The following is a 24684-nucleotide window of genomic DNA, read 5'->3' as shown; positions in this document are numbered from 1 at the left end:
GTTGAAGTCACATGTATGTGCCTCTCTTACATATTTACCTAACGTGTGCGTGCGCACACACCGCACAGTGTGATGTCTGTGGGTTCCGTTTAAAGGAGTTCAGAGCAATGAGTAGTGATTATCGGTTCTTGAAAATTTCGCGTTTTCTCTGTTGAATCATTTACATGCGGTGACCTAATTATACACTTACTGTTAAATAGACTTATTTTTTAAAAAATCAGAATAGTCTGAAGGCTCTGTTAGGAAATCTGCCGTGGCTCTCCATTCCCTTTCTAACAAGCAACCCTTTTTAATCACTTTGTCATCAGTCCTTCCAGAAACTTCTGCCTGTATTCAACATATACATGTGTGTGTCCCTTTTCCATGCGCATTGAATTGTGTCATGCCTGCACCTTGCTTCTGAAAAGCCGCTGATGTGTTCTCCTTCGCAGGCTTATGACAACCTAAGCCTCAGCGATCACCTGCTGAGGGCGGTGCTGAATCTCCTGAGGAGGGAGGTCTCGGAGCACGGGCGCCATCTGCAGCAGTATTTCAACCTGTTCGTGATGTATGCCAATTTAGGTAAGAACGGGCGTTTTCTGATGCTGGCTCAGTGTCTTCGGTGGTGGAGTCATCTAAGTCAAGTGCTGAGACATAACCTGGTCTGAGGTAGAAAGATGAATTTCACCTGGGGCTTGTTTCACTGCCCTCTGCACCTTGTACTGTAGCTGTGCATGTGTCTGACCTCCGCAGTAGGCACAGGTCAGAGGCTCTGCCCAATGATACTGTTCTCCTGAAGCGGCGGTGCCAGATCTGTGTGGTTTTTTAAATGCTGATTCCTAGTCCCGCCCCATCCCAACCAACTGAAAGAGAATTCTCAAGGCCAGCCCAAGGCACCCACATTTTTACAAGGTCCCCAGGTGGTTGTATGTGCTCCACAAGTTGAGTGAAGGACTGACTTGTACATAAGTTTTTGTTGAAGTAAAGTCACTTAAAGTTCAGAATAATATGAATATTCACTTAAATGCCCTTGTTATTAACGCTATTATTTCTGTATAACAGCAGCTCCTCCCTCACCTGCTCTCCTTTCAGTGATCCCGTAAGACCTGCCCTGGCAGGATGCTTTGCTGGGGGCAGGCTGGGGGCAGTCAGTGGGGGAAAGGGGAGGAGGGTGTATGTAATACTTCCTTTAAATAAAGGAAGACATAATTAAAAAGAAACTGCCGTACTATCTTGTACTTACTGTTTCTGACAGTGTTCAGATTTTGGTATTTGTTGAATGAAATAGATGGGTACTTGGTGTGATTGGCATGTTATGCTCGCCGTTTAACCATTTTAATTCTTAGATTCAGTACAACTCGGTAGATTTTCTGTTCTGGTTAAATAATTCTCTGATCACAAAAGTTACAGAAAAATATTTTAGATGCTTACTTTATTATTGAAACCTGTGCCATCTCAATTGATCCTCTCATATAATTCTTCTCTGTCTCTCGTCCCTCTTCATTGTAGGTGTGGCCGAGAAGACACAGCTTCTGAAACTGAGTGTGCCTGCCACCTTTATGCTTGTGTCTTTGGACGAAGGCCCAGGTCCTCCCATCAAATACCAGTATGCTGAGCTGGGCAAGCTGTATTCAGTAGTGTCACAGCTGATCCGCTGTTGCAATGTCTCGTCAAGAATGCAGTCCTCAATCAATGGTAAGTCAAATGCTCTGTTCCTCGGTGGTTCTGAAATCCTGCTGGGCATATGCAGTACCCAGTTAAAAGTAATTCTGCCCTAGCTGGCTCGGCTCAGAGGATAGAGCATCGGCCCGAAGAATGAAGGGTCCTGGGTTCGATTCCGATCGAGGGCATGTGCCTCAGTTGCAGGCTCCACCCCCAGCCCTGATTGGGGGGCGTGCAGGAGGCAGCCGATGGATGACTCTCTCATCATTGATTCTATCTCCCTCCCTCCCTCTCCCTTCCTTTCCGAAATCAATAAAAATGTTTCTTTAAAAAAGAATCCTTCTACTAAAAAGTTAAATAAATAAATATGAAACAAGATCGAAGGTTTATGCTGTTTTTTCTAAAATAAAAATTTAAAAGCCCATAAGCTGTTTTGTATGCTGGAAGCTCTGTACTGTTGTGAAGGAGCCTATTGGTTTTTCATTGATGGCAAATCTGTATTCTAGGTAATCCTCCTCTTCCCAACCCTTTTGGTGATCCCAATTTATCACAGCCTATCATGCCAATTCAGCAGAATGTGGCAGACATTTTATTTGTGAGGACAAGTTATGTGAAGAAAATCATTGAGGATTGCAGTAACTCGGAGGAAACCGTCAAACTGCTTCGTTTTTGCTGCTGGGAGAACCCTCAGTTCTCATCTACTGTCCTCAGTGAACTTCTGTGGCAGGTTAAAGCAAAATCAACATTCCTATATCGATCATTTGATTTGTTGTTCCTTCCCATAAGGTATTCACTGTGTCTGGCCTGTTTGCAGGTTGCGTATTCCTACACTTACGAGCTGCGGCCCTATTTGGACCTGCTTTTGCAAATCTTGCTGATTGAAGACTCGTGGCAGACTCACAGGTAGGTGCCCTTGTATCTTTTCTTTTTTTAATATATTGTATTGATTTTTTACAGAGAGGAAGGGAGAGAGTTAGAAACATGGATGAGAGAGAAACATCGATCAGCTGCCTCCTGCACGCCCCCTACTGGGGATGTGCCCGCAACCAAGGTACATGGCCTTGACCGGAATCGAACCTGGGACCCTTCCGTCCGCAGGCCGACGCTCTATCCACTGAGCCAAACCGGTCAGGGCGGTGCCCTTGCATCTTAAACAAAAACTTCAGCACGAACAATAAGTTTTTCTCATAACTTGATTTTATTTTTACTCTTTTCTCTCATTGCCCCAATTGCATGCTTAATATAGTAACTTTTCTTTCCATTTTTCTTTTCTAAATTAAGGAAAACTAGCATAGGCTTTTGGTAAATACTTTCATTTTATTCATGACCTAGGCTTTTTTTAGAATTAGGTTACATTTTCGAATTGGTCACATGAGATAACATTTGCTTGTGTAAAAAGCGTCGCGCCCTGGCCGGGTAGCTCGGTGGTTGGAGCATCGTCCTGTACACCAAAAGGTTGCAGGAGCCAACCAATCGATGTTTCTCTTTCTCCCTTCTCCCCCTCTCGTCCACTGTCTCTAAAAAGTCGATGGGAAAATATCCTCCCGTGAGGATTAACAAAAAAGTAAAATTCGCCGTAGTATACAGTTCAATGGCTTTTAGTACATTCACATGCTGCACAACCATTACCACTGTCTAATTCCAGAATATCTCCGTCACCCTAAAAGGAAACCCCATACCCAGTTCCGCAGGCGCTCCCTATTCCCCATCCTCTGGAAACCACCAACCTACTGCCTCTGTGGATTGTCCTAGTCATAGACAGAGTGTTCAGGGTTTGCCAGGGCACTCGAAATAAGTGGAGTCACAATTGTCCTTCTGTGACTGCTTATCTCCTTAGCGTAATGTTTGCAAGTTCATCTGTGTTAGAGCACAAAGCAGTACTTGGTTGCTTTTTTGTGGCTGAATAATAATGCACTATGTCTGCTGGCGGGTGGTGGTTTGAATACAAAACAAACCAGGCACATTCTTGCCCCACGATCATTTTTTTAAAGTTTGTTTTCTTTATTTTTACATATTTTTATTGATTTCTGAGAGGGAAAGAGAGAGAGAGATAGAAACATGAATGATGCAAGAGAATCATGGATTGGCTGCCTCCTGCACGCCCCCTACTGGGGATTGAGCTGCAAGACGTGCATGTGCCCTTGACTGAGAATCGAACCCGGGACCCTTCAGTCCACAGGCCAACGCTCTAGCCACTGAGCAACACTGGCTAAGGCCACACCCGTTTTTTAAATTGCTTGTGGAGGGCCAGAACAATAAATCATGGACTGCATATTGTTCTGTTGTAGTTTGGCAGGCGCTGAAATGAAATCATCCATCCTTGGCCAAGCAACCCAATTGTATTGCTGGTAAAAATTGTTTTGCCTGACACATATTCTCATTATTAGAATTCATGCTAATTCCGGATTTCCAAAGTATGTCACTGTGGCCGAGTCCCTGGATTGTAACTTACCTTTGGAAATACAGCTTTAGAAAAGGAACTGATGAAGCAAGTTCTTAAGTACTTCGTTGTTATAAACTTTAATTTTAAAAGTTTATATTACTCTGTCACTTCTGGTTGTGTATTTTCATTCCATACCCGGCAAAATCATTTTGGGATTGCTAATAAATTGGTAAGAGCCACACTACTAGGCAGCTATATGAGCTTGGGCAAGCTATGTAACCTCTCTACCCCTTTTCTCGTCTGTTCAAGGGATTGGTAACTACCTACTGTCTAGCATTAGAGTACATGACTACGTCAAAGATACTGAGTGGCACATAGTAGGCACTCAATCAATGTTAGCTGCTGTCTGATTTTAGACGTTTTCCTTTTCTATGTGGTTCTCTTTCAGAATTCATAATGCACTTAAAGGGATCCCCGATGACCGAGATGGGCTGTTTGACACAATCCAGCGCTCTAAGAATCACTATCAAAAGAGGGCGTACCAGTGCATAAAGTGCATGGTGGCTCTCTTCAGCAACTGTCCTGTTGCTTACCAGATTCTGCAGGTGAGGGTTTCCTCTTACAATTATTTTGTAGAAATCGGAGTCAGAATGAAGGGATCTGTTTCAAAAGAACAGAAACATGCGAATTTGGAGTTGTCGTTTTAAGTTCACTTTGCAAAGGATCCCGAAACCTTTGGCATAGATCGTTTCCTTTTCCTTTGAAGGGCAACGGAGATCTGAAAAGAAAGTGGACCTGGGCAGTGGAGTGGCTCGGAGATGAGCTCGAAAGACGACCCTACACTGGCAACCCTCAGTACACGTACAACAACTGGTCACCTCCGGTGCAAAGCAATGAGACCTCCAATGGTTATTTCTTGGAGAGATCGCATAGTGCTAGGATGACCCTTGCAAAAGCTTGTGAACTCTGTCCAGAGGAGGTAAACAAAGCCACCAGTGTGCAGCAGATAGGAATGGAAGAAACCAAAGTAATTCTTTACTTCGTAGGCTAGTGTTTATGTGTTAACAATAATGTAAAAAATATGATGTTGGGGTCTTGGCTTCAGTGCTTACTACATGTGGTCTTAAGTAATTGAGAGCGCTGCCTTCTAGAGAAATTTCTATTAAATTGCCTGAAATAGAGTAATTCTAAGAGAATCCAAATTAGGAATTTTTTTCAATTGTTTTAATTTGTTTATCTGCAGTAAAAGAAAAGTTGTTAGTGGGTCAGTTTTATCAATTTTTATTTCAAACTAGAGGCCCAGTGCATGAAAATTCATGCACTGTGGCAGGGGGGGTCCCTCAGCCCGGCCTGCCCCCTCTCACAGTCCAGGAGCCCTCAGGGGCGGGAGGTGACGCCCCCATCACACCTCTGCTGCTGCCACTGCCAGCAGCGCAAGTCTCGGGCGGCCCTGGTTACCTGAGTCTCGGGCGGCCCTGGGCGGCTGGGCAGCCACCATCCGAGGCTTGCCTGCGACTCGGGCCGGCCCTGGGAGGCTGAGGGGACTGGGGGACTCTGGAGGCAGGTGTGTGGGGAGGGCCCGGGCATGCCACACGCCTGCCGCCCAGGCGGGCCTGAGGGGACTGGGCACCGCCATCTTGTGGCTGTGGGCACCGCCATCTTTGAGGGTGTGGCAGTCAATTAGCATATTTCCTCCTTATTGGCTGTGGGTGCTGCCATCTTTGTGGGGGGTGTAACGGTCAATTAGCATATTCCCTCTTTATTAGATAGGGTAGAAAAAAGGTTAAAATAAACTCGAGTTTGCCTGTGTGATTCTTTCTCTTTAAATCTCTTAACACTAGGAGCCAGATGACCAAGATGCGCCAGATGAGCATGAGTCACCTCCCCCCGAAGATGCCCCGCTGTACCCCCACTCCCCTGGATCTCAGTATCAACAGGTAAGTGGGGGTCAGTGTGTGTTTTTATCTCCGGGAGTTAAGTTTTATGCCATATTTAAAGGATGGCTTCATTTTTTGTTGTAACGAAAGTAGAAGAGAGATTATCTAGACGAGCTTTGGGGGCGTGATCAGGTGGGGCCTGGTTGGAGGGAGGTGTGATGGGGTGTTTTTCTGGTCAACTAGGTGCCCCTCTTTTACTAGGAGGGAAAGTTGGCAAAATGGCGATAATTTGTGTCAACATAAAATGATAGAATACAGTACAAAGGATTATGACGACATCTCCTGTTAGGCTTAGTCTGCAAATGGATTGTGAAGACATTAAGATATGGTCAGAATGTAAGGGTTTCTTGGTCATTTAGCCTAAGCAAGACAGTAAAAGTGGTTGGGGAAAAATCAAGGATTTAACAGTTCCATCAATTTCCTGTAAAATCAATAACTAAGTTAAATTAGGATGAAGGAACTTTCTAAGTGAGAGTTCTCTCTAAAACCCAACGTGATTAATTCAGATCTTTCGAGGCAGCAAACCCCCCTGGTGGGCTAGTTACCGCACGGAGCTGCCCATTCGGCTTTTAACAAGTTCCCAGGAGCCGCTGCTGCCAGTGCAGGAGCCGTACCTTCAGATCCCGTTGAAGGCATTCTTCCCCACATTTCAGGGGGGGTAGAAGCACGTTAAGGGGTTAGAAATTGCATGTTTGACTTTTCACAATGCTGACTATAGAAAGCTAATGGGAAAATCAGCGCGGCCTGGCTGGTGGGAACGGACAGGAGAGGGGGCGGGTTCGGTGGAGCGGAAGGACGCTTCAGGTGCTGGGAAGAGTCAGAATCGATGTGCTCTGGCTCACAGGGAATTTCCTGTGAACGTTTTGACCGTGAGCAGTCGTGAGCTGTGGTCCCTTACTTGTCAGCCTTGGGTCTAAAACAGAAAATCGCTTGGGCCACAGGCTGTACAGACTCGCACTGCCTCATGGGGCTCTGGGTTTGCATCCAGGCTAGCTTTTCTATCCCAGCCATTTCTTTCTCCCCACCGGGAGGCCAAGCACTTCATTCTTTAAGTCCCAGGGATCCAGGAAGTGTTTACATGTCCGCCAACTTCAGCCTGTGCTTATGAGGTCCCAGGTTCATACATGACCATGTTAACATACCTGTGCCCTCTCCCCTCGCAGAACAACCATGTGCACGGACAGCCGTACACCGGCCCCGCGGCGCACCACATGAACAACCCCCAGAGAGCTGGCCAACGAGCACAAGAAAACTACGAAGGCAGCGAAGAAGTGTCCCCGCCTCAGACGAAGGATCAGTGAAACGCACACGCCCAACTGGTTCCATCAAGACTGTGCACCCAGGCCTTACAGTCCAACCTTTTTCTGTGTCTGGCTAATATTTAAAACTAAAAAAACAAAAAAACTAAAAAAAAACAAAAAAACCCAACAACAAAAAAAAAAACTATTCCTAATCAACATGGAGTGGAAAGTTTATTCACTGTCTTATCTGCAGAAACTTGCTGTCCATATATAACCCGCCTGCAGTGGAAAGTGTATAGTGTTTTGTAATAAATGGCCTGATGCTAATGTGTAAAAATGGCAAAGGTGTACATAGTATATTAATGTTTGACTGTTAATTCTTAAGCAAGAACCTCTTTTCTTGAGGAGATTCACAGATCAGCCCCTTCACCAAAACACAGCAGGTCCTGCCCCTCCTCTGCCACTGCAGTCAGGCTCATCCCGACGCGTGGAAGGCTGCCTGCCAGCCTAGAAACCACTCGGTTGATGTGGCAAACTGGTGATGTAGCCTCGTTTCTAGATCTTTCTCATTGCCTTTTTACTCGGATCTTAGTTCGCCCTTTCGAAGCTGTAGTTACGCTGTGACATTTAGCATGGCTTCCCACAGGTTAGTGAGGACAAATCCCCAGGACAGCGGCTGTCCCCGGCGACAGCTGCCTCGCTCAGCTTTCCCTTCTACGCCTAGAACATAAACCGGAAACCAAGGGGAGAGCCGGGGCGAGCAGGCGGTGTTCAGTTAGGCGCACATCCGTTGCTTACACCTGATGCACAGTTGGCTCTCTGGGTGGGATAGAGAGGCGTGAGTGTCGGTGATGGGAATTTTAAAACATTTAAGACAAATATGCAACACTTCGCTGTGTCAGGATGCTCGGAGCCTAATAGAAGACTATTGGGTGTGCTTGTTTTGTTTCTTTGGTAGAGCTTATTAGGTGTGTCTTCTCGAACTTTCCTTCTGGATCCCAGTGAAGCGGAAGTCCTCAGCCCCACAGAGCTTGGTGCCACTTCACCAAGGCGGCCGGTTGAGTGTGCTCAGCCAGTTTTACTTGAAAGCCAGAATCGTCCCAGCTCCTTTCCCCTGATCCCACAAAGGTTCAGCATTTGAGGCAGGGTCTGATCAAAGAGGAAATACCGGTTAGTTACCCTCATTGAGGTATGTGATTTCAGAATAAACACTGACTTCGAGATAAGAAACGCATCGGTTCATACTGTGTTGAAAAGAGAATTGCTAACTTGAATCTGTGTAAGTTTTTGGAAGCTGTCTAGAAACCAAACCCCCTGCCCACAGATACAGTCCACCCTATTCTATTGAAATATTTTTTTGCTGTTTCGTTTTATAGAAATTATTTTGCTCAATTCACAAATAGAGTTTGATTTAAGAAGAACTTTTTGTCTTGGTGTGGTGGTGTTTTTTGTCCTTTTTTCCCGGAAGGACCGCATGTTGACGTCAGTCCTGTGCATAGCCTGGAGTTTTTGTGTGCAGGGAGGGCTGACCTTTGGCCCTTCGCTGAGGATTTAGGGAAACGGGACGCTGACCCTGTGACAGCGTCCCAACAGTCAATCTTGTACTTTTTGTATGTTTTTTATACACATGTGTATCTAATGAGCACAAGCTTGGTTGTACTTTTTAAAGTTCAGTTAACAGGCACCTTTTGTCAAAAGGCTGTGGTTGGAACGGATCAAAGCAGAGACAAAATTGTGGTCACGGGGGGAGGTGTTTCAGATGAAGCTTGGGGTACCTTACAGTTCTCTGCAGTCCATCTGCGCTTCTAGATTTTCTGTGATACTAGGAAATTTTGACACCAGATAGATCCTGTTTTTTACCTTAAATACATTACATCGGAATGTGTTCCGTTCGATGGAAGCTGTTTGCAATTCCATTGGGTAATTTTTCCTTTAAAAGTTCAATTCCAAGCTTCCTTAGCAATAGGTTCACCTGATTTGGACAAGTCGCCCTCATGAAACACACCATCTCACCATCCGAGAGGCGACTGGCATTCCCTGCTCCTTAACAAATGTACTTCATTTAGCAACTTTCGAATGGCTTGACGTGCTAGAAGGCTGTGGATTTTTCTCCAACCGTGGTTGCTTTCCGTGTACAAGTCCCCTTGTGCCAGGTGAGGCGTGTGGCTTTGTTTTCCCTCCGTTTGAGGAAGAGTGGTCTGTGTTGTGACCAGGATCAAGGGGAAATGAACAGAGTTATGTTTGTTTGTTTTGTTTGTGCAAATTATTTTCTATATTTAACTCTTAAGCATTAATGTATAACCAGAAATTTTAAGATGCATGTTATTGTAAGAGCAACGTAGTGGTGATTTTGAGATCTTTTTCTGAACATAAATGGCACATTTTAAACTTCAAGTCTTCAAAGTGCCTAAAGATTATTTATCCCTCAACTGATTTCTTGAGCCATATATATATTTCCTACTTTAAATGTTTGTTGCGGAATCGCTAGTCTTCCTTTCGAAGGAGTATCCCCAGAATTCTAAATGGCATGATTCCTTTCTAGAAGACGGTAAAAGCTGTTGACATAGAGACTGAAGATATTTTCACTGTTCATCTGTGAACAAGGGCTTTGCCCTGTTGGATCGAAGTGTTTTCGTGCACAACTTGGTAAAAACCATATTGCTGCTGTTTCTAAGCCCTCCACCAAGCAAATTTCCATGTTCAGCATCGTAGAGGCAGAAATAAGAACACAATCCTATTTGGGGGTTTTGTCTTTTCGTTGATTTTTCTCAGTAATAATTTCCCCAACCTTGTGTCTTTTAGCTCTTATGTATACAAATTTAGAATTATTAAAATGTTTTATATTTTTTCATGATTAACTTTTATTAGCGAATAACTACTTAAGTATTTAATCCTTGTAGTGGTTCAAAAGATGAGGGTCCTTTTTTTATTTGAATTTACATTTCTAAACGAAAGCAGCAGTCTGAATATTCAGATAACTCCAAAAGAGTTCCTTTCAAGTGTTTTTTAGTATTTTTCCAGCTTATGTTCTCCCAAGAACTCTGCTGAATTTTGTGGTTCATTTGGTGGATATCCTGCCTTATTTAGAATTGTAACTGGATAAGAAAATTGCCTTTTCATTCATTATAAGTGCCCGATTTTGGTCTCTAGTTTGAAGGTACCTATATACTGCCTAGCAAGTAGAACACGCCCTCTCCCCCCCACCCCCACCCCCCGTTTTGTGTTACCGGAAAAACCATTCAGTACTGGTTTCATAGTAGGGCTCAACCGGAATTGGTCCCGCACCGATGTGAGTGTTTAGTGTTTGGAAAGTTTTGGGGTGTGATCATTCACTACAGAAATGCTCAATGTATTACCTTGCTGCCGATTGTATTTCTGACGATTCATTTGTTTGCAAAATGTAGCACTTCTCCTCCAAACTTAGAGGTGTGAGAAAAAAGGGGGAAAGATACATCATGTTTTAAACCTGGAAATCAGTGAAATGTTTTTATTTTGAAACCCAGATTCCCAAAAGGAAATTTCACCACCAGATCACACACTTCTCAGCCTTTTTCAAGCCGAGACTGACTGAAGATTGTCCACAGGTCCTAAGATTTAGCACATATACAAAAATAAAACTTTATAAATTAAACGTCGGCTTTCCCTTTTATTTATTGAAATAAGGATTCTAAATGGAAGGTAAATTAGAGCTGTGATAGATTTGAACAGGATTTATAAAGGGTAGTGTTTGAAATTCTGCCCTCACTGTATATTCAAAGCATATTCACATCTAAGTTCAAAAATTGAGTTATGTAATTGCTGACAACTGTTCATTCTAAAATCAGGATTCAGCAAACACTTTGGTGTTTAAAAGTTCCTTTAAATAAATAATGAGCAATGAAGCAGGGCACATGTTTTCATGGGAGTTAAGTGGAAGTGCTGCCCGTGTGGCTCAGTGGTGAGTGTTGACCTATGAACCAGGAGGTCACGGTTCAATTCCCCATCAGGGCACATGCAGGGGTTGCAGGCTCGAATCTCCAGTGTGGGGCATGCAGGAGGCAGCCCTTTGATGATTCTCATCATTGATCTCTCCGTGAAATAAAAATATTTTCTTAAAGGGAAACTCCTCCATCAAACATTTCAGACCCATGTGAAAATGAGTTGATTATTTTAAAGACATTCCACTTAAATGTACCAAACTAAAAAATGGGAATGGTTTGAGGGTCTTGTGTTCCACCACCATTAGAATATACCGCATTTCATCAAGTCACAAATGCCTCTAAGATGCACCTAGGCAAAATCAGCTGGCTTTCGGGGATATTAAAACGGGGGAGGGGGGGCCCTAGCCGGTTTGGCTCAGTGGATAGAGCGTCGGCCTGTGGACTGAAGGGTCCCGGTTCGATTCCGGTCAAGGGCATGTACCTTGGATGTGGGCACATCCCCAGGAGGGAGTGTGCGGGAGGCAGCTGATCGATGTTTCTCTCAAACATGTTTCTATCACTCTCGCTCTCTGTAAAAAATTAAAATATTTTTTTTTTTAAAAAAGCAAAACAAAAACGGGGATCCCCTTTGGTAATAATCCATGCCAAGGCGATGCTTGTGAATGTACCTTGAAATAGCAAGTTTTCGTTGTGGGCTCCTCTCGCATTGCTTTCTTTTTCCCATTAAGCTAGCGGGATACAGAAACCCTATTTGTGTGCGTGATTGTCAACAAAGCCGGCCCGTTGACAAAGCTTGCTGGGACTGAGCCCTTGAGGGGCCCTCAGACTATTAACAGAGCGCCCTACAAACGCGGTCCTGAGCCCAGAGTTCTTTTCAGCGGCGGCGATGTAACAATATTCCAAAATTGAGTGACCTGTGAACCAGGAGGCCAGGGTTCGATCCCCAGTCAGGGCACAGGCCCGGGTGGCGGGCTCCATCCCCAGTGGGGCGTGCAGGAGGCAGCCGATCCATGATTCTCTCTCATCACGGATGTTTCTGTCTCCCTCTCCCTTCCTCTCTGAAACCAATAAAAATATTTTTTTTAAAAAAACTCCGAGAAAATAGAAAAAGAATTGGTAAATTCGAGAGCATCCATAATGTACTGTCTGCGAGCAAGACCATCCAAAGGAACGGATGGTGTGTGTCTGAAGTGGCCGCGGCTCCTGGTTTGAATGGCCTGCTCCATGGCGGGGGGGCGGGGGGGGTCTAAGGAGCCAGCCTCCCCCATTTGGGGAACACGATTGCTAGCATCTGATTTTCTCACGGGGGTTCAAGAGCAAGAAGAGGACGGTGTCCCGGTCTGTCCAATTTTCTTTTGGGAAAAGGAAAGCGCTCAGCCCCGCTTTTGCAACGCGGGGGGGGGGGGGGGGGGGCTTTGATTCTGCCCGAGACGATCGATCCCCCCAGCTTCACGCCCGCAGCCCCTGCCGCCCAGCGTCCCCGAACGAATGACAAATGAAACGGCGCGTTGAGCCCCCCGCTTCAAAGAAAAGCGAAACCAAAGCCGGGGCTGAGCACAAAGCGCGCTGCGCAGCCGACAGCGCTTTCCAGCTCAGAAGGAAACCCCGCGATCCATTGTGACCCCAGATGCTGGGCGGCCTGCGATTTGCTTTAGAGCAACACACGCGTGCGCTGGGGACCACGGCGGCCCTCCTGCTTTCTGAAGACAGGCGAAGGAAAGCGGGGGGCGGGGGTCCCCAGCTGCCGCGTCGCTTTCTGTGTACAGCGAGCTTTGTGGCTGAATTAGCAAAACCATCCTCTGCCACACTGGCTGAACGGGTCCCCCCGAGGGGCTCTGGCTCATGCTTGGGGGGTGACTTTCAGGGACGGGGGGCGGCTTTATCGCGTTGTTTGCTTTGGAAAATGCCTATGGAATTTTTCCCTACGTATCCACGACATGATTTCACAAGATGGCATTGTATTTATGTTGTCTTTTCTATAAAACAAGGCTGCATGGAGAGACTGGCTTATTCCGTCCTCAGAACCCCGAGGTAGAGGAAATACCCTCATCATAGACACGAACGACGTGCAGCCTGGCCGGGGGGTCGGGGGGTGGGGGGCTTGGGTGGTTGAAGGATCGAGTGGCAGGTTGCACCCCTGGAGGCAGCCAAGGGCTGTTTCTCTTTTCTCTCTCTCTCTCCCTTCCCTCCGTAGAATCAATGACAAAAGCGTGTCCTTGGGTGAGGATTTAAAAAAATCAGCTCCAAGAGCTTAAATGGCTTTCCTGGGCTTGCTCGCAGGGCGAGAGGAGAAGGAGAAATTGTTCTCTTTGTCTTCCGGTCTTGGTGAAAGAAATAAAAGGAGCGGGGCGGCATTTGGGGCGCTGGCTGGGGCCCGGGGCGCGCCGTGGACTGAGCGATCCGCCCGCCCCGTGTCGTTCCGCTGAGCCCATCACGGGCGTTTCACAGCCGCGCGGAAGCTGTTTGTTCCCCAGTTCTCCCCCCGCCCCCCCCCGCAGCCGCTGCACCCCCACAGGAGAGAACAAAGGGAAGACTGAGCCTTCCGCTTACGCGATGTTCAGTGTCAAATCTATTTGCATTGGAAAAGCTGAGCCGCAAGGATTAGTTATCCTGATGAGATGATATTGGTGGGGAAAAATCTAGCAAGGGGTTGCATTTTAACATACGCGATCCCTTTTCTTCTGCATTCCAAAGTCACTGCCAAAGCAGACAACGTAATGAAACTGCATCACACTGGGGATGCAGAAATAAAGGCAACTTTCGTAGCTTCCGTGGCCCCTGATAAATGTCCAGGATTTTTATTTATTTTTTTAATATATTTTATTGATATTTTACAGAGAGGAAGGGAGAAGGATAGGGAGATAGAAACATCCATCAGCTGCCTCCTGCACACCTCCCACTGGGGATGTGCCCGCAACCAAGGTACATGCCCTTGACCGGAATCGAACCCGGGACCCTTCAGTCCGCAGGCCGACGCTCTATCCACTGAGCCACACCGGTTTTGACAATGTCCAGGATTTTTATTTATTTATTTATTTATTTTTGTCCAGGATTTTTAAATCACTTTTCATCTTGATTGTTGAAAGTCTTACCTACGTTCCCCTCTCCCCCTTTAATCAACCCTGCAGCGCCCCCGCCCCCTTTTCTGTGTTATTTATTTTTTTGTTTTTTTTGTTTGTTTTAAATTTTTTTTAATTTTTAAATATATTTCATTGATATTTCACAGAGAGGAAGGGAGAGGGATAGAGAGTTAGAAACATGGATCAGCTGCCTCCTGCACACCTCCCACCGAGGACGCGCCCGCAACCAAGGCACATGCCCCTGACCGGAATCGAACCCGGGACCCCTCAATCCACCGAGCCAAACCGGTTTCGGCTATTTTTTTTTTTTAATATATTTTATTGATTCTTTACAGAGAGGAAGGGAGAGGGATAGAGAGCTAGAAACATCGATGAGAGAGAAACATCGATCAGCTGCCTCCTGCACACCTCCCACTGGGGATGTGCCCGCAACCAAGGTACATGCCCCTGACCGGAATCGAACCCGGGACCTTTCAGTCCACAGGCCGATGCTCTATCCACTGAGCCACACCGGTTTCGGCTGTGTTATTTATTGGTTTCCGAAAGGAAGGGACAGGGAGGGAGAGAAACATTAAGTCATTTCTAACAATGAGGACCCTATTGTCTTGCTGCGGGGAGGAACATTCTTGTCCCAAACTGCAGGCGGAAGGAAGTGAAGCCGGAAGCATCTCCCTGATCATGTGATGCCTCGGAGTTTTCTGTATCTTCTGTGGGTTCTAGTTCCCGCATCTACCATCTTGGCGCAGGCCTCCCCCACCCGCCCTGTCTGTGGCTCCCCCCGCGGGGAGCCAGATCGGCCCCCGTGCTTCGCAGGGACTGGAGCCCAGGCGGTTTGGCGGGGGGCCTCTGAACCCCACAGACCAAATGAGTTGACCCCTCGCGGCGAGAAAGGTGATCTTGCAACCACACTAACCCCACTTGGGATCTGCAGGCCAACAGCCGCCTAACATAGTCCCAACTTCGGTGTCAGTCCCCACCCAAGGATATTTTCCCATCCATTTCTAGAGAGAGTGGCAGGGAGAGGGAGAGGCAGAGAGAAACATCGATGTGAGAGAGACACATCCATTGGGGCTGGGGATGGAGCCTGCAACCAGGGACGTGCCCTTGACCAGAATCTAAGAGGGGCCCTTTCATCGGAGGGCGCAGGCTCTATCCACTGAGCCACACCGGCCAGGACAAGCACTTATTTTTTGTGACATAGATTTCTTAAAGCCTCCGAAAGACCAGTTCCAGTAGGTTCGCTTCGGGCTCCCTTTAGGGCCTTGCCCAGAGGCCCAGCAGCCGTTCAGAGCGCTGGCCTTTCCCGCTGCGCCTCAGGAGCCAGCTGAGCGCTCACGGATGTACAGATGGCCGTGCCTTAAGGACAAGCAGGATTCGCGGCAAGTTGGTCTCCTGCATTGGATCAAAACAAGTCTAATTGCCGAAACCGGTTTGGCTCAGTGGGTAGAGCGTCGGCCTGCGGACTGAAGGGTCCCAGGTTCGATTCCGGTCAAGGGCATGTACCTTGGTTGCGGGCACATCCCCGGTGGGAGGTGTGCAGGAGGCAGCTGATGGATGTTTCTCTCTCATCGATGTTTCTAACTCTCTGTCTCTCTCTCTTCCTCTTTGTAAAAAATCAATAAAATATACTAAAAAAAGTATTGCTACCCCAGCTTTTTTTCATTCATTTCCATGTGCCAGAGTTAACCTTTTAGCAACTGGAAAGCGACCTGGCTTTCTCATTAGCATAAACCAGTGGTCGGCAAACTCATTCGTCAACAGAGCCAAATAGCAACAGGACAACGATTGGCATTTCTTTGGAGAGCCACATGTTTTAAACTTAAACTATATAGGTAGGTACACTGCTATTAACTTAATTAGGGTACTCCTAAGCTGGCCTTTGCTAAAAACTCAAGGGGCCAAAGAGCTGCATGTGGCTCGAGAGCCGCAGTTTGCCGACCACTGGCAAGTACCCCCCCCCCCATGGGACGAAAAGCTATTTTCATTTGAAGTGCAAATGTATGTAGCTCACAAACACCATTTCCCCCTAAATTGGCTCTTGTGAGGAAAAATAAAGGTTGCTCATCACTCATGTAGAGATTTCTAGAAGCCACAAGAGGTTCTGATTTGAGCAATAATATTTCTTTTTTTTTTTTTTTCCTGTTTGGATTGTACTTCATTTTTTTTTACTTTAATTTTTTTTTTTTTATTGTTTGAAGTATTACAAGTAGTAGTACATGTCTCCTTTTTTTCCCCCATTGACCTCCCCCCATCCTCCCCTTCCCCCCAGTACATGCCTTTACCTGCCCCCCCCCCAGTGTCTTGTATCCATTGGTTATGCTTATATGCATGTGTACAAGTCCTTCGGTTGATCTCTTACAGCCCCCCCACAACCTCCCCTGCCTTCCCGCTGTAGTTTGACAGTCTGTTCAATGCTTCTTTGCTTCTGTATCTATTTTTCCCCCTTTTCTTTCCTTTAAAAAATCTTGCCTCTGCAGACTAGAAATAGACATATAATAACAAAATGTTTGAGTCCCAATTCCAACGTCCAACAGTTCTGAGTCCCCGCTTCAATGTCAAACAGTTCCTTATGTGTACATGTCAGCAATGATATCTGGATGGTGGGCACATGGTGGCAATGCAGGTCCGACCCTCTCTGGTTTGGTCCTGGGCAACCTGCCGTGACGCACAGCTGCTGACTGCTAGCGTGGCAAGGCGTCGTCAGTGTCTCCCATCTCTGGACTGTTTCTCCTCTTGTCTTCGTGGTTGGAGCAGACCTGTCCATTCCTCTCTGTTGCAGGAATCCACATGGTCTTGGAGTTGTTTTCTGAAAATATACAAACCTATTCTCAACCGAAAGTTAATAAAGGAGTCTTTTCTATATAATTGATTTGGGATCCTTTTTATTTTTGCCCTGAGCAATAATATTTCTGATTACACCCTAGCCCGTTTGGCTCGGTGGATAGAATGTCAGCCTGTGGACCGAAGGGTCCTGGGTTTGATTCCTGGGCAAGGCACATGGCTGGGTTGTGGGCTGATCCTCAGAACCTCTTACAGCAGAATCTGCACCCTTTTACCTACATCATTTCCTCCTTGGGCTAATCAGAAATACGTAAATATTTTTAAATATGTTTTTATTGATCTCAGGAAGGGAGAGGGAGAGAGAAAAACATCCATGATGAGAGAGAATCATGGATCGGCTGCTTCCTGCACCCCCACACTGGGGATGGAGTCTGCAATCCGGACAGGTGCCCTGACCTGGATTCAACCGTGACCTCCTGGTTCCTAGGTCAACGCTCAGCCACTGAGCCCGGCCCCCTCCTTCTGTAAACACACGCACACAGCTGCGGGGCATGGGGCAGAGGAGGCGGGCGGCCTGCAGACTTGAAGTGGCCCCAGCTGGGGGTGGGGCCACCCCGGTGCAGCCGGGCCCTGGGATGAGAGGCTCTTTCCCGAGCCTGGGCCGCGGGGTGCCTCTGGCTGTACCCGCAAGTGGTGGCCCTTCCAGGACTCCTCAGCCGTGAGAGGCGGCCCTGGTGGCCGCCCAAGAGCTCGGATCCAGACGCGGGAAGAGTTCTGGGGAGGCCAGGACCGCACCCCCAAGCCGGTGAGTCCTCCCCGTCCGGGCCGCGCATCCCGGTGGTTTCAAAGCAGATGTGTTGGGGGCTGTTTCCTGAGGTGCAGGCCTTCAAAGCTGGGGTACCGGCTTGGTTCTACCCCTTCTTAGGCAGCTCCCTCCTGACCTGGTGTCCGGGCCGCAGGAAAGGAGGCAGGCCAGGAGCCCTGGGAGAGTTTAAGAAGCGAAAGGTGGAGCGCTGGCCTGCGGACGGAAGGGTCCCAGGTTCGATTCCGGTCAAGGGCATGTACCTTGGTTGCGGGCACATCCCCAGTGGGAGGTGTGCAGGAGGCAGCTGATCAATGTTTCTCTCTCATCGATGTTTCTGACTCTCTATCCCTCTCCCTTCCTCTCTGTGAAATATCAATAAAATATATTTAAAAAAAATAAATAAAAGATACTTGAGCCGGGTCGGTATGGCTCAGTGGTTGAGCATCAATCCATGAACCAGGAGGTCCCGGTTTGATGCCCGGTCAGGGCACATGCACGGATTGTGGGCTCCATCCCCAGTGGGGGGCCTCTCTCATCATGAATGTTTCTCTCTCTCCCTTTCTCTCTGAAATCAATACAAATACATATTCTTAATGGAATTTATTAGAGGAAAGGGGATGGGGATGGGGAATGGGATATGCCAAGGGAGGGCTGCACAGCAGGAGCCAAGGGGACGTGGGGCTGGAGTGTCCTCCCCGCAGGCGCTGGCGGGACCCTGGCCTGGGGCCGGGGGCTGAGCGGGGTGCAGTGATGGGCTGCAGGTGCGCGCCCCGGTGCCTTCAGGGCAGCGAGGTCCACTCTGGGGGCCCAGCCAGTTCCCTTGCTCTGTCCCCTGTGGCGGAAGCTTACACCTGGCCCCAAGCATTGGAAGCCCTGCCGTCCTCACATGTCCCCCTCCTGGCGGGCCCTCCTGCCTGCTCCCTTGGGGCCTCCTGGCCCAGGCCCAGGCCTCTGGAGCCCCCAGGCCAGGTGAAGGCACTTCTGAGGAGGTTGGTCCGTGGGTAGCTATGGATTTAATATTATTTATTAAATATTATTATTATGCATTTAAATATTATTTATTTAAAACATGAAGGAAAGCCCTAGCCGGTGTGGTTCAGTGGGTAGAGCATTGGCCTGCGGACTGAAGGGTCCCGGGTTCGATTCCCGGTCAGGGGCACATGCCCAGGTGGGTTGTGAGCTTGATCCCCAGTAGGGGGCGTGCAGTGCAGGAGGCAGCCGATCCATGATTCTCTCTCATCATTGATGTTTCTCTCTCTCCATCTCCCTTCCTCTCTGAAATCAACAAAATATATTTAAAAAGGAACTGTTTGCCGAAACCGGTTTGGCTCAGTGGATAGAGCGTCGGCCTGTGGACTGAAGGGTCCCGGGTTCGATTCCGATCAAGGGCATGTACCTTGGTTGCGGGCACATCTCCAGTGGGAGGTGTGCAGGAGGCAGCTGATCCATGTTTCTCTCTCATCGATGTTTCTAACTCTCTAGCCCTCTCCCTTCCTCTCTGTAAAAAATCAATAAAATATATTTAAAAAAAAATAAAAAAATAAAAAGGAACTGTTTGACATTGAAACAGGGACTCAGAACTGTTGGACATTGAAATTGGGACTCAAACATTTTTTTGTTATTATACGTTTATTTCTAGTCTGCAGAGGCAAGATTTTTTAAAGGAAAGAAAAGGGGAAAAAATAGATACAGAGGCAAGGAAGCATTGAACAGACTGTCAAACTACAGCGGGAAGGCAGAGGAGGTTGGGGGGTGGGGCTGTAAGAGATCAACCGAAGGACTTGTATGCATGCATATCAGCATAACCAATGGATACAAGACACTGGGGGGGGGGCAAGTAAAGGCATGTACTGGGGGGAAGGGGAGGCCGGGGGGAGGTCAATGGGGGAAAAAAGGAGACATATGTACTACTATTTGTAATACTTCAAACAATAAAAAAAAAGAACTAAAAAAATAAAATAAAAAACAAACCATATATATATATATATATATATATATATATATATATTTTTTTTTTTTTTTTTTTTTTTTTTAATCAATGATGACGCTCAACCACTGCGCCACACCGGCCAGGCTGGGGTAGCTTTGGCCCATCATGTCCCCGTTGCCTCAGGCAGAGGAGTGCTTTTTAAATTAAATTTAAAACTTTTTAGAGAGAATGGGAGACAGAGAGAGAGAGAAGAAACCAAAAAAATCAATGTGAGAGAGGCACATCCATTGGCTGCCTCCCACACGTGCCCTGACTGGGGCCAGGGATGGAGCCCGCAACCCGGGCATGTGCCCTTGACCGGAATCGAACCTGGGACCCTTTCGTCCATGGGCCCACGCTCTATCCACTGAGCCACCCCGCCCAGGGTGAGGACCGCTTTTTCTTCCACTCAGTCTCTTGGGTATTTGAAGATTGTCATCACCTGTTACGCAAAAAAGGTTATTTTCCATCAAACCTGCACTTGACCTTTTGCTCCGCTGACCTTTGCAGAAAGCGGTTTTGTAAAGCGTGTTGCTCAGAGTTAAGACTCGCAGGCGTCCTCAAACTACGGCCCGCGGGCCACATGCGGCCCGCCGAGGACATGGATCCGGCCCGCCGGGGGCCGCTGCCTGTCCTGCTTAGCAGCCGACGCATCCCGGGCCCGCAGTGCACATAGGAATTTGTTCATAGTTTTTTTAAAAAACTATAGTCCAGCCCTAACCGGTTTGGCTCAGTGGATAGAGCGTCGGCCTGCGGACTCAAGGGTCCCAGGTTTGATTCCGGTCAAGGGCATGTACCTTGGTTGCGGGCACATCCCCAGTAGGGAGTGTGCAGGAGGCAGCTGATGGATGTTTCTCTCTCATCGATGTTTCTGACTATCTATCCCTCTCCCTTCCTCTCTGTAAAAAATCAATAAAATATATTAAAAAAATAAATAAATAAAAAGTTTGAGGACCCCTGGCTAAGAGGGTGTGGCCTGCAGCCAGGCAGCTTGTCACGTGACCTGCAAGGTCTCCGTTGGTGTCACGTGATCTGAAGGTCTCCCAGTTGGTGTCTGGGGGGAGCTGCTGGTCCTGCCTGAAGAGCAGCCGTGAAAGGCACGAGGATGCGCCAGATGGCGAAAATAGGCTTGGGGCACCAAAATAGACTTGTTGTTATTTAAAACTGGGCGAGTGTTGGGTGCCAGAAGGTGTGAGCCCAGCTCGGAGCAAGTCTCCACAGTTAGCATCATGAGCCTGCTGGCTTCCCAGGGGCCGCAGGGCGGCTGGGCCTGCAGGGGGTGGGGGGTGGGGGGTCGCTGCAGGGAGGCGGGGAGAGCAGGGCCCCAGCGCGCCCAGAAGCGCCATCTCCATGGGGGATCGGGTCCCTGGATCCTTTTGTGGCTGATTCTCCGTTTTCCGGGGTCCCAGCCCAGTGCTGTCATAAGCACGTTAGCTCTCTTTCTTTTCTTTTTTTTTTTAAATATATATATATATATATATTTTATTGATATTTTACAGAGAGGAAGGGAGAGGGATAGAGAGTTAGAAACATCGATGAGAGAGAAACATCGATCAGCTGCCTCCTGCACACCCCCCACTGGTGATGTGCCCGCAACCAAGGTACATGCCCTTGACCGGAATCGAACCTGGGACCTTTCAGTCCACAGGCCGATGCTCTATCCACTGAGCCAAACCGGTTTCGGCAGCTCTCTTTCTTTTCAAGCGCCTGATCAGAAGATACATTTGGATTCAAAGTCCATTTCCATTACGATAAGAAATTTCAATATGTCATCTGTCCACAGAGGAAGAACCGCCAGAGCCTTCAGCTGTTGCACCATTTTAAGGGATGAGGAGGAATGTCAGGTGCTTACCTGCGCTTCCGAAGCTTCTCCTTCCTGGGGACCGTCAAGCATTTGACGTGTCCCTCATTATAAAGTCTAGATGAGGAACTGTGTGTGGCCCGTGCAAGCATAAGACCTAGAAAAAGCTGTGTAGCCCTTAAAAGTGCACATCCCCCTGAGATATCATTGACAGGCAACATGGAAAAAACAAACCCAAAAAAGCTATGTTGCCCGGCCGGTGTGGCTCAGTGGTTGAGCATCAACCCATGAACCAGGAGGTCCCGGTTCGATTCCCAGTCAGGGCACAGGCCCGAGTTGCGGGCTCACTCCCCAGTGTGGGGTGTGCAGGAGGCAGCCGATCCATGATTCTCTCTCATCATGGATGTTTCTCCCTCTCCGTCTTCCTTTCTCACTGAAATCCATACAAATGTATTTAAAAAATAAGACTAAAAAGCTGTGTTGATGAAAGCACACTGAGGCAGATAGGTTCAAGGCCACCATCCCCTCCCATGCTAGCATTCACTTTGCAATGTGTCCCCAACCTTCTTTCCTCCCATCCAGGGAGGTCTGTTCTCCATCCCCCCACCCCCACCCCAGTCTGGGCTGGCCGGTGACCTGCCCTGAGGGACAGAAGAGAGCGGGAGTGACTTGGGACTCACGATTTGGTCAGGAAGCTGGAGGCTTTTGCTGGGATTCTCGCGGCAGGTTTGTTGCCACAGAAGGAAGTCCATCCAGAACTAGAGGATGGGCCAGGCGTGTGACGGAGGCCGCCTGCACCTTCCAGCCATCAGACCCTGTCTCTTCAGTAAGTCCAGTCAACCACAGTCCTGACGAAGCATCTCCATGGCTGTTGGGGCCACTGCACTTTGAGGTGACTTGTTACACAGCAAAGGCTAAGTAAATCACAAGCTCACTTTGTGTGTGTGTGTGTGTGTGTGTGTGTGTGTGTGTGTTTTAATATATTTAATTGATTTTTTACAGAGAGGAAGGGAGAGGGAGAGAGAGTTAGAAACATCGATGAGAGAGAAACACCGATCAGCTGCCTCCTGCACACCTCCTACTGGGGATGTGCCCGCAACCAAGGTACATGCCCTTGACCGAAATCGAACCTGGGACCCTTCAGTCCGCAGGCCGACGCTCTATCCACTGAGCCACACCGGTCAGGGATACACAATTCACTTCTTATTCACAGAATTGTCATGACTTACATATATACCTGGACCAGTGAAGGTTGAACATCGAGATGTAACCTCGCACCCATAATATCTGATGTCCTACAGATAGCAATGTGGAAGAGATTTTTTGTTGTTGTTCATCCTCGCCTGAGGATACTTTTCCATTGGTGTTCGGAGAGAGTGGAAGGGAGAGGGAGAGACAGAAACATCGATGTGAGAGAGACACAGCGATTGGTTGCCTCCCTCACTCGCCCCGACCAGGGCCAGGAATCAAGCCTGCAACCGAGGTACGTGTCCTTGACCGGAATCGAACACCGGGCCATTCAGTCTGCCGGCCGGCGCTCTATCCATTGAGCAACACCAGCCAGGGCAAAGAGATGCATTTTTAGTCATCTTTTCCTTTGAGTCGCCTTATGTAAAAATGAATGACTAATGTAGATGTTCTGTCTAAAGGAGATTTCCCAACGCGCTCATAGAAATGGTTGAACAGTAAGGTTTCAGAAACAGCCGCGCCCACACCCCGCTAGTTTGTGTGTGTTTGTGTGTGCACATGCAGGAGGCAGCCGATCCATGATTCTCTCTCATCCTTGATGCTTCTATCTCTCTCTGTCTCCCTTCCTTTCTGACATAAATAAAAATATGTTTTGCCCTGACCAGTTTGGCTCAGTGGGTAGAACGTCGGCCTGCGGACTGAAAGGTCCCAGGTTCAATTCCAGTCAAGGGCATGTACCTTTTTTTTTTTTTAAATATATTTAATTGATTTTTTACAGAGAGGAAGGGAGAGGGATAGAGAGATGGAAACATCGATGAGACAGAAGCATCAATCAGCTGCCTCCTGCACGACCCCTACTGGGGATGTGCCCGCAACCAAGGTACATGCCCTTGACCGGAATCGAACCTGGGACCCTTCAGTCCCCAGGCCGATGCTCTATCCACTGAGCCAAACCGGCTAGGGCAAGGGCATGTACCTTGGTTGCAGGCACATCCCCAGTGGGGGACACCTGTTGTGTTTCACTTCTTTGAAGTCCTGACCTTTCTGTGGTCCTTATTTTTCTCCCACCTGCTCATCACCCATGGAGCGTGGCGTTTGTTTGATCTGACTCTCTTCGTTCCATCCATCAGCTTTCCCTGGGATGTGACAGGTTCCTTGCTAGTTTTTCAAATTCAAATGAATTTTCCGCTCTGAGCTCTTTGCCAGCTGCTCAACCGAAAGCTTCAGTCCCCCTGCCCTTGTGAGCAATGCGCTGCTTTTCCAAGTTTTGGGGACACTTGGATTTACAGCATCTGAACACCTTGCAGTCACTGCAGACTGACATCCTGGCGCGGCCCGGTGTGCGCCCTGAACAGCAATGACTCCTCTCCAGGAACATGTAGAGCCGCCTAGCGACCCACCACCCAGAGGAGCTTGGAAGGAACACAGCTCAGTTTATCATTAAAAACAAAAAAAATAGCCGAAACCGGTTTGGCTCAGTGGATAGAGCTTTGGCCTGGGGACTGAAGGGTCCCGGGTTCGATTCCGGTCAAAGGCATGTACCTTGGTTGCGGGCACATCCCCAGTGGGAGGTGTGCAGGAGGGAGCTGATCGATGTTTCTCTCTCATCGATGTTTCTAGCTCTCTATCCCTCTCCCTTCCTCTCTGTAAAAATATCAATAAAATATATTTAAAAAAATAGTCCTAGTGGGTTTGGCTCAGTGGATAGAGCGTCAGTCTGCAGACTGAAGGGTTCTGGATTTGATTCCGGTCATGCCTGGGTTGTGGGCTCAGTCCTCAGCAGGGGGTGTGCAGGAGGCAGCAGCCGATCCATGATTCTCTCTCCTCTTTGATGTTTCTCTCTCTCTCTCCCTCTCCCTTCCTCTCTGAAATCAATACAAATATATTTTTTTTAAAAAGATTGCTTTAAAGAAACAATATAATAGGAGAGGAAAGTGG

General features: G+C 47.8%; 1 protein-coding gene across 5 annotated transcripts in view; it reads left to right on the top strand.

Annotated features, from left to right (window-relative positions):
- Positions 1–8615, top strand: part of USP9X (ubiquitin specific peptidase 9 X-linked) — a 78079-nt gene extending 69464 nt beyond the window's left edge. For 3 of the 5 annotated variants that reach the window (XM_080652022.1, XM_080652023.1, XM_080652021.1), the window contains exons 38-45: positions 432–561; positions 1489–1674; positions 2148–2368; positions 2456–2544; positions 4473–4629; positions 4791–5051; positions 5866–5961; positions 7125–8615. In XM_080652022.1, the coding sequence (XP_080508148.1) occupies positions 432–561; positions 1489–1674; positions 2148–2368; positions 2456–2544; positions 4473–4629; positions 4791–5051; positions 5866–5961; positions 7125–7262 (1278 nt within the window). In that variant the 3' untranslated portion in view covers positions 7263–8615. The remainder of the gene's footprint in view (positions 1–431; positions 562–1488; positions 1675–2147; positions 2369–2455; positions 2545–4472; positions 4630–4790; positions 5052–5865; positions 5962–7124) is intronic. The other 2 variants (XM_080652025.1, XM_080652024.1) reach the window with 1 other exon arrangement.
- The last annotated feature ends 16069 nt before the right edge of the window (positions 8616–24684 follow it).

The sequence above is a fragment of the Plecotus auritus genome (assembly GCF_963455305.1).
Source record: "Plecotus auritus genome assembly, chromosome: X".
Lineage (NCBI taxonomy): Eukaryota > Metazoa > Chordata > Mammalia > Chiroptera > Vespertilionidae > Plecotus > Plecotus auritus.
The sequence above is the reverse complement of the archived record's forward strand: the minus strand, read 5'-3'. Positions and strand labels throughout refer to the sequence as shown.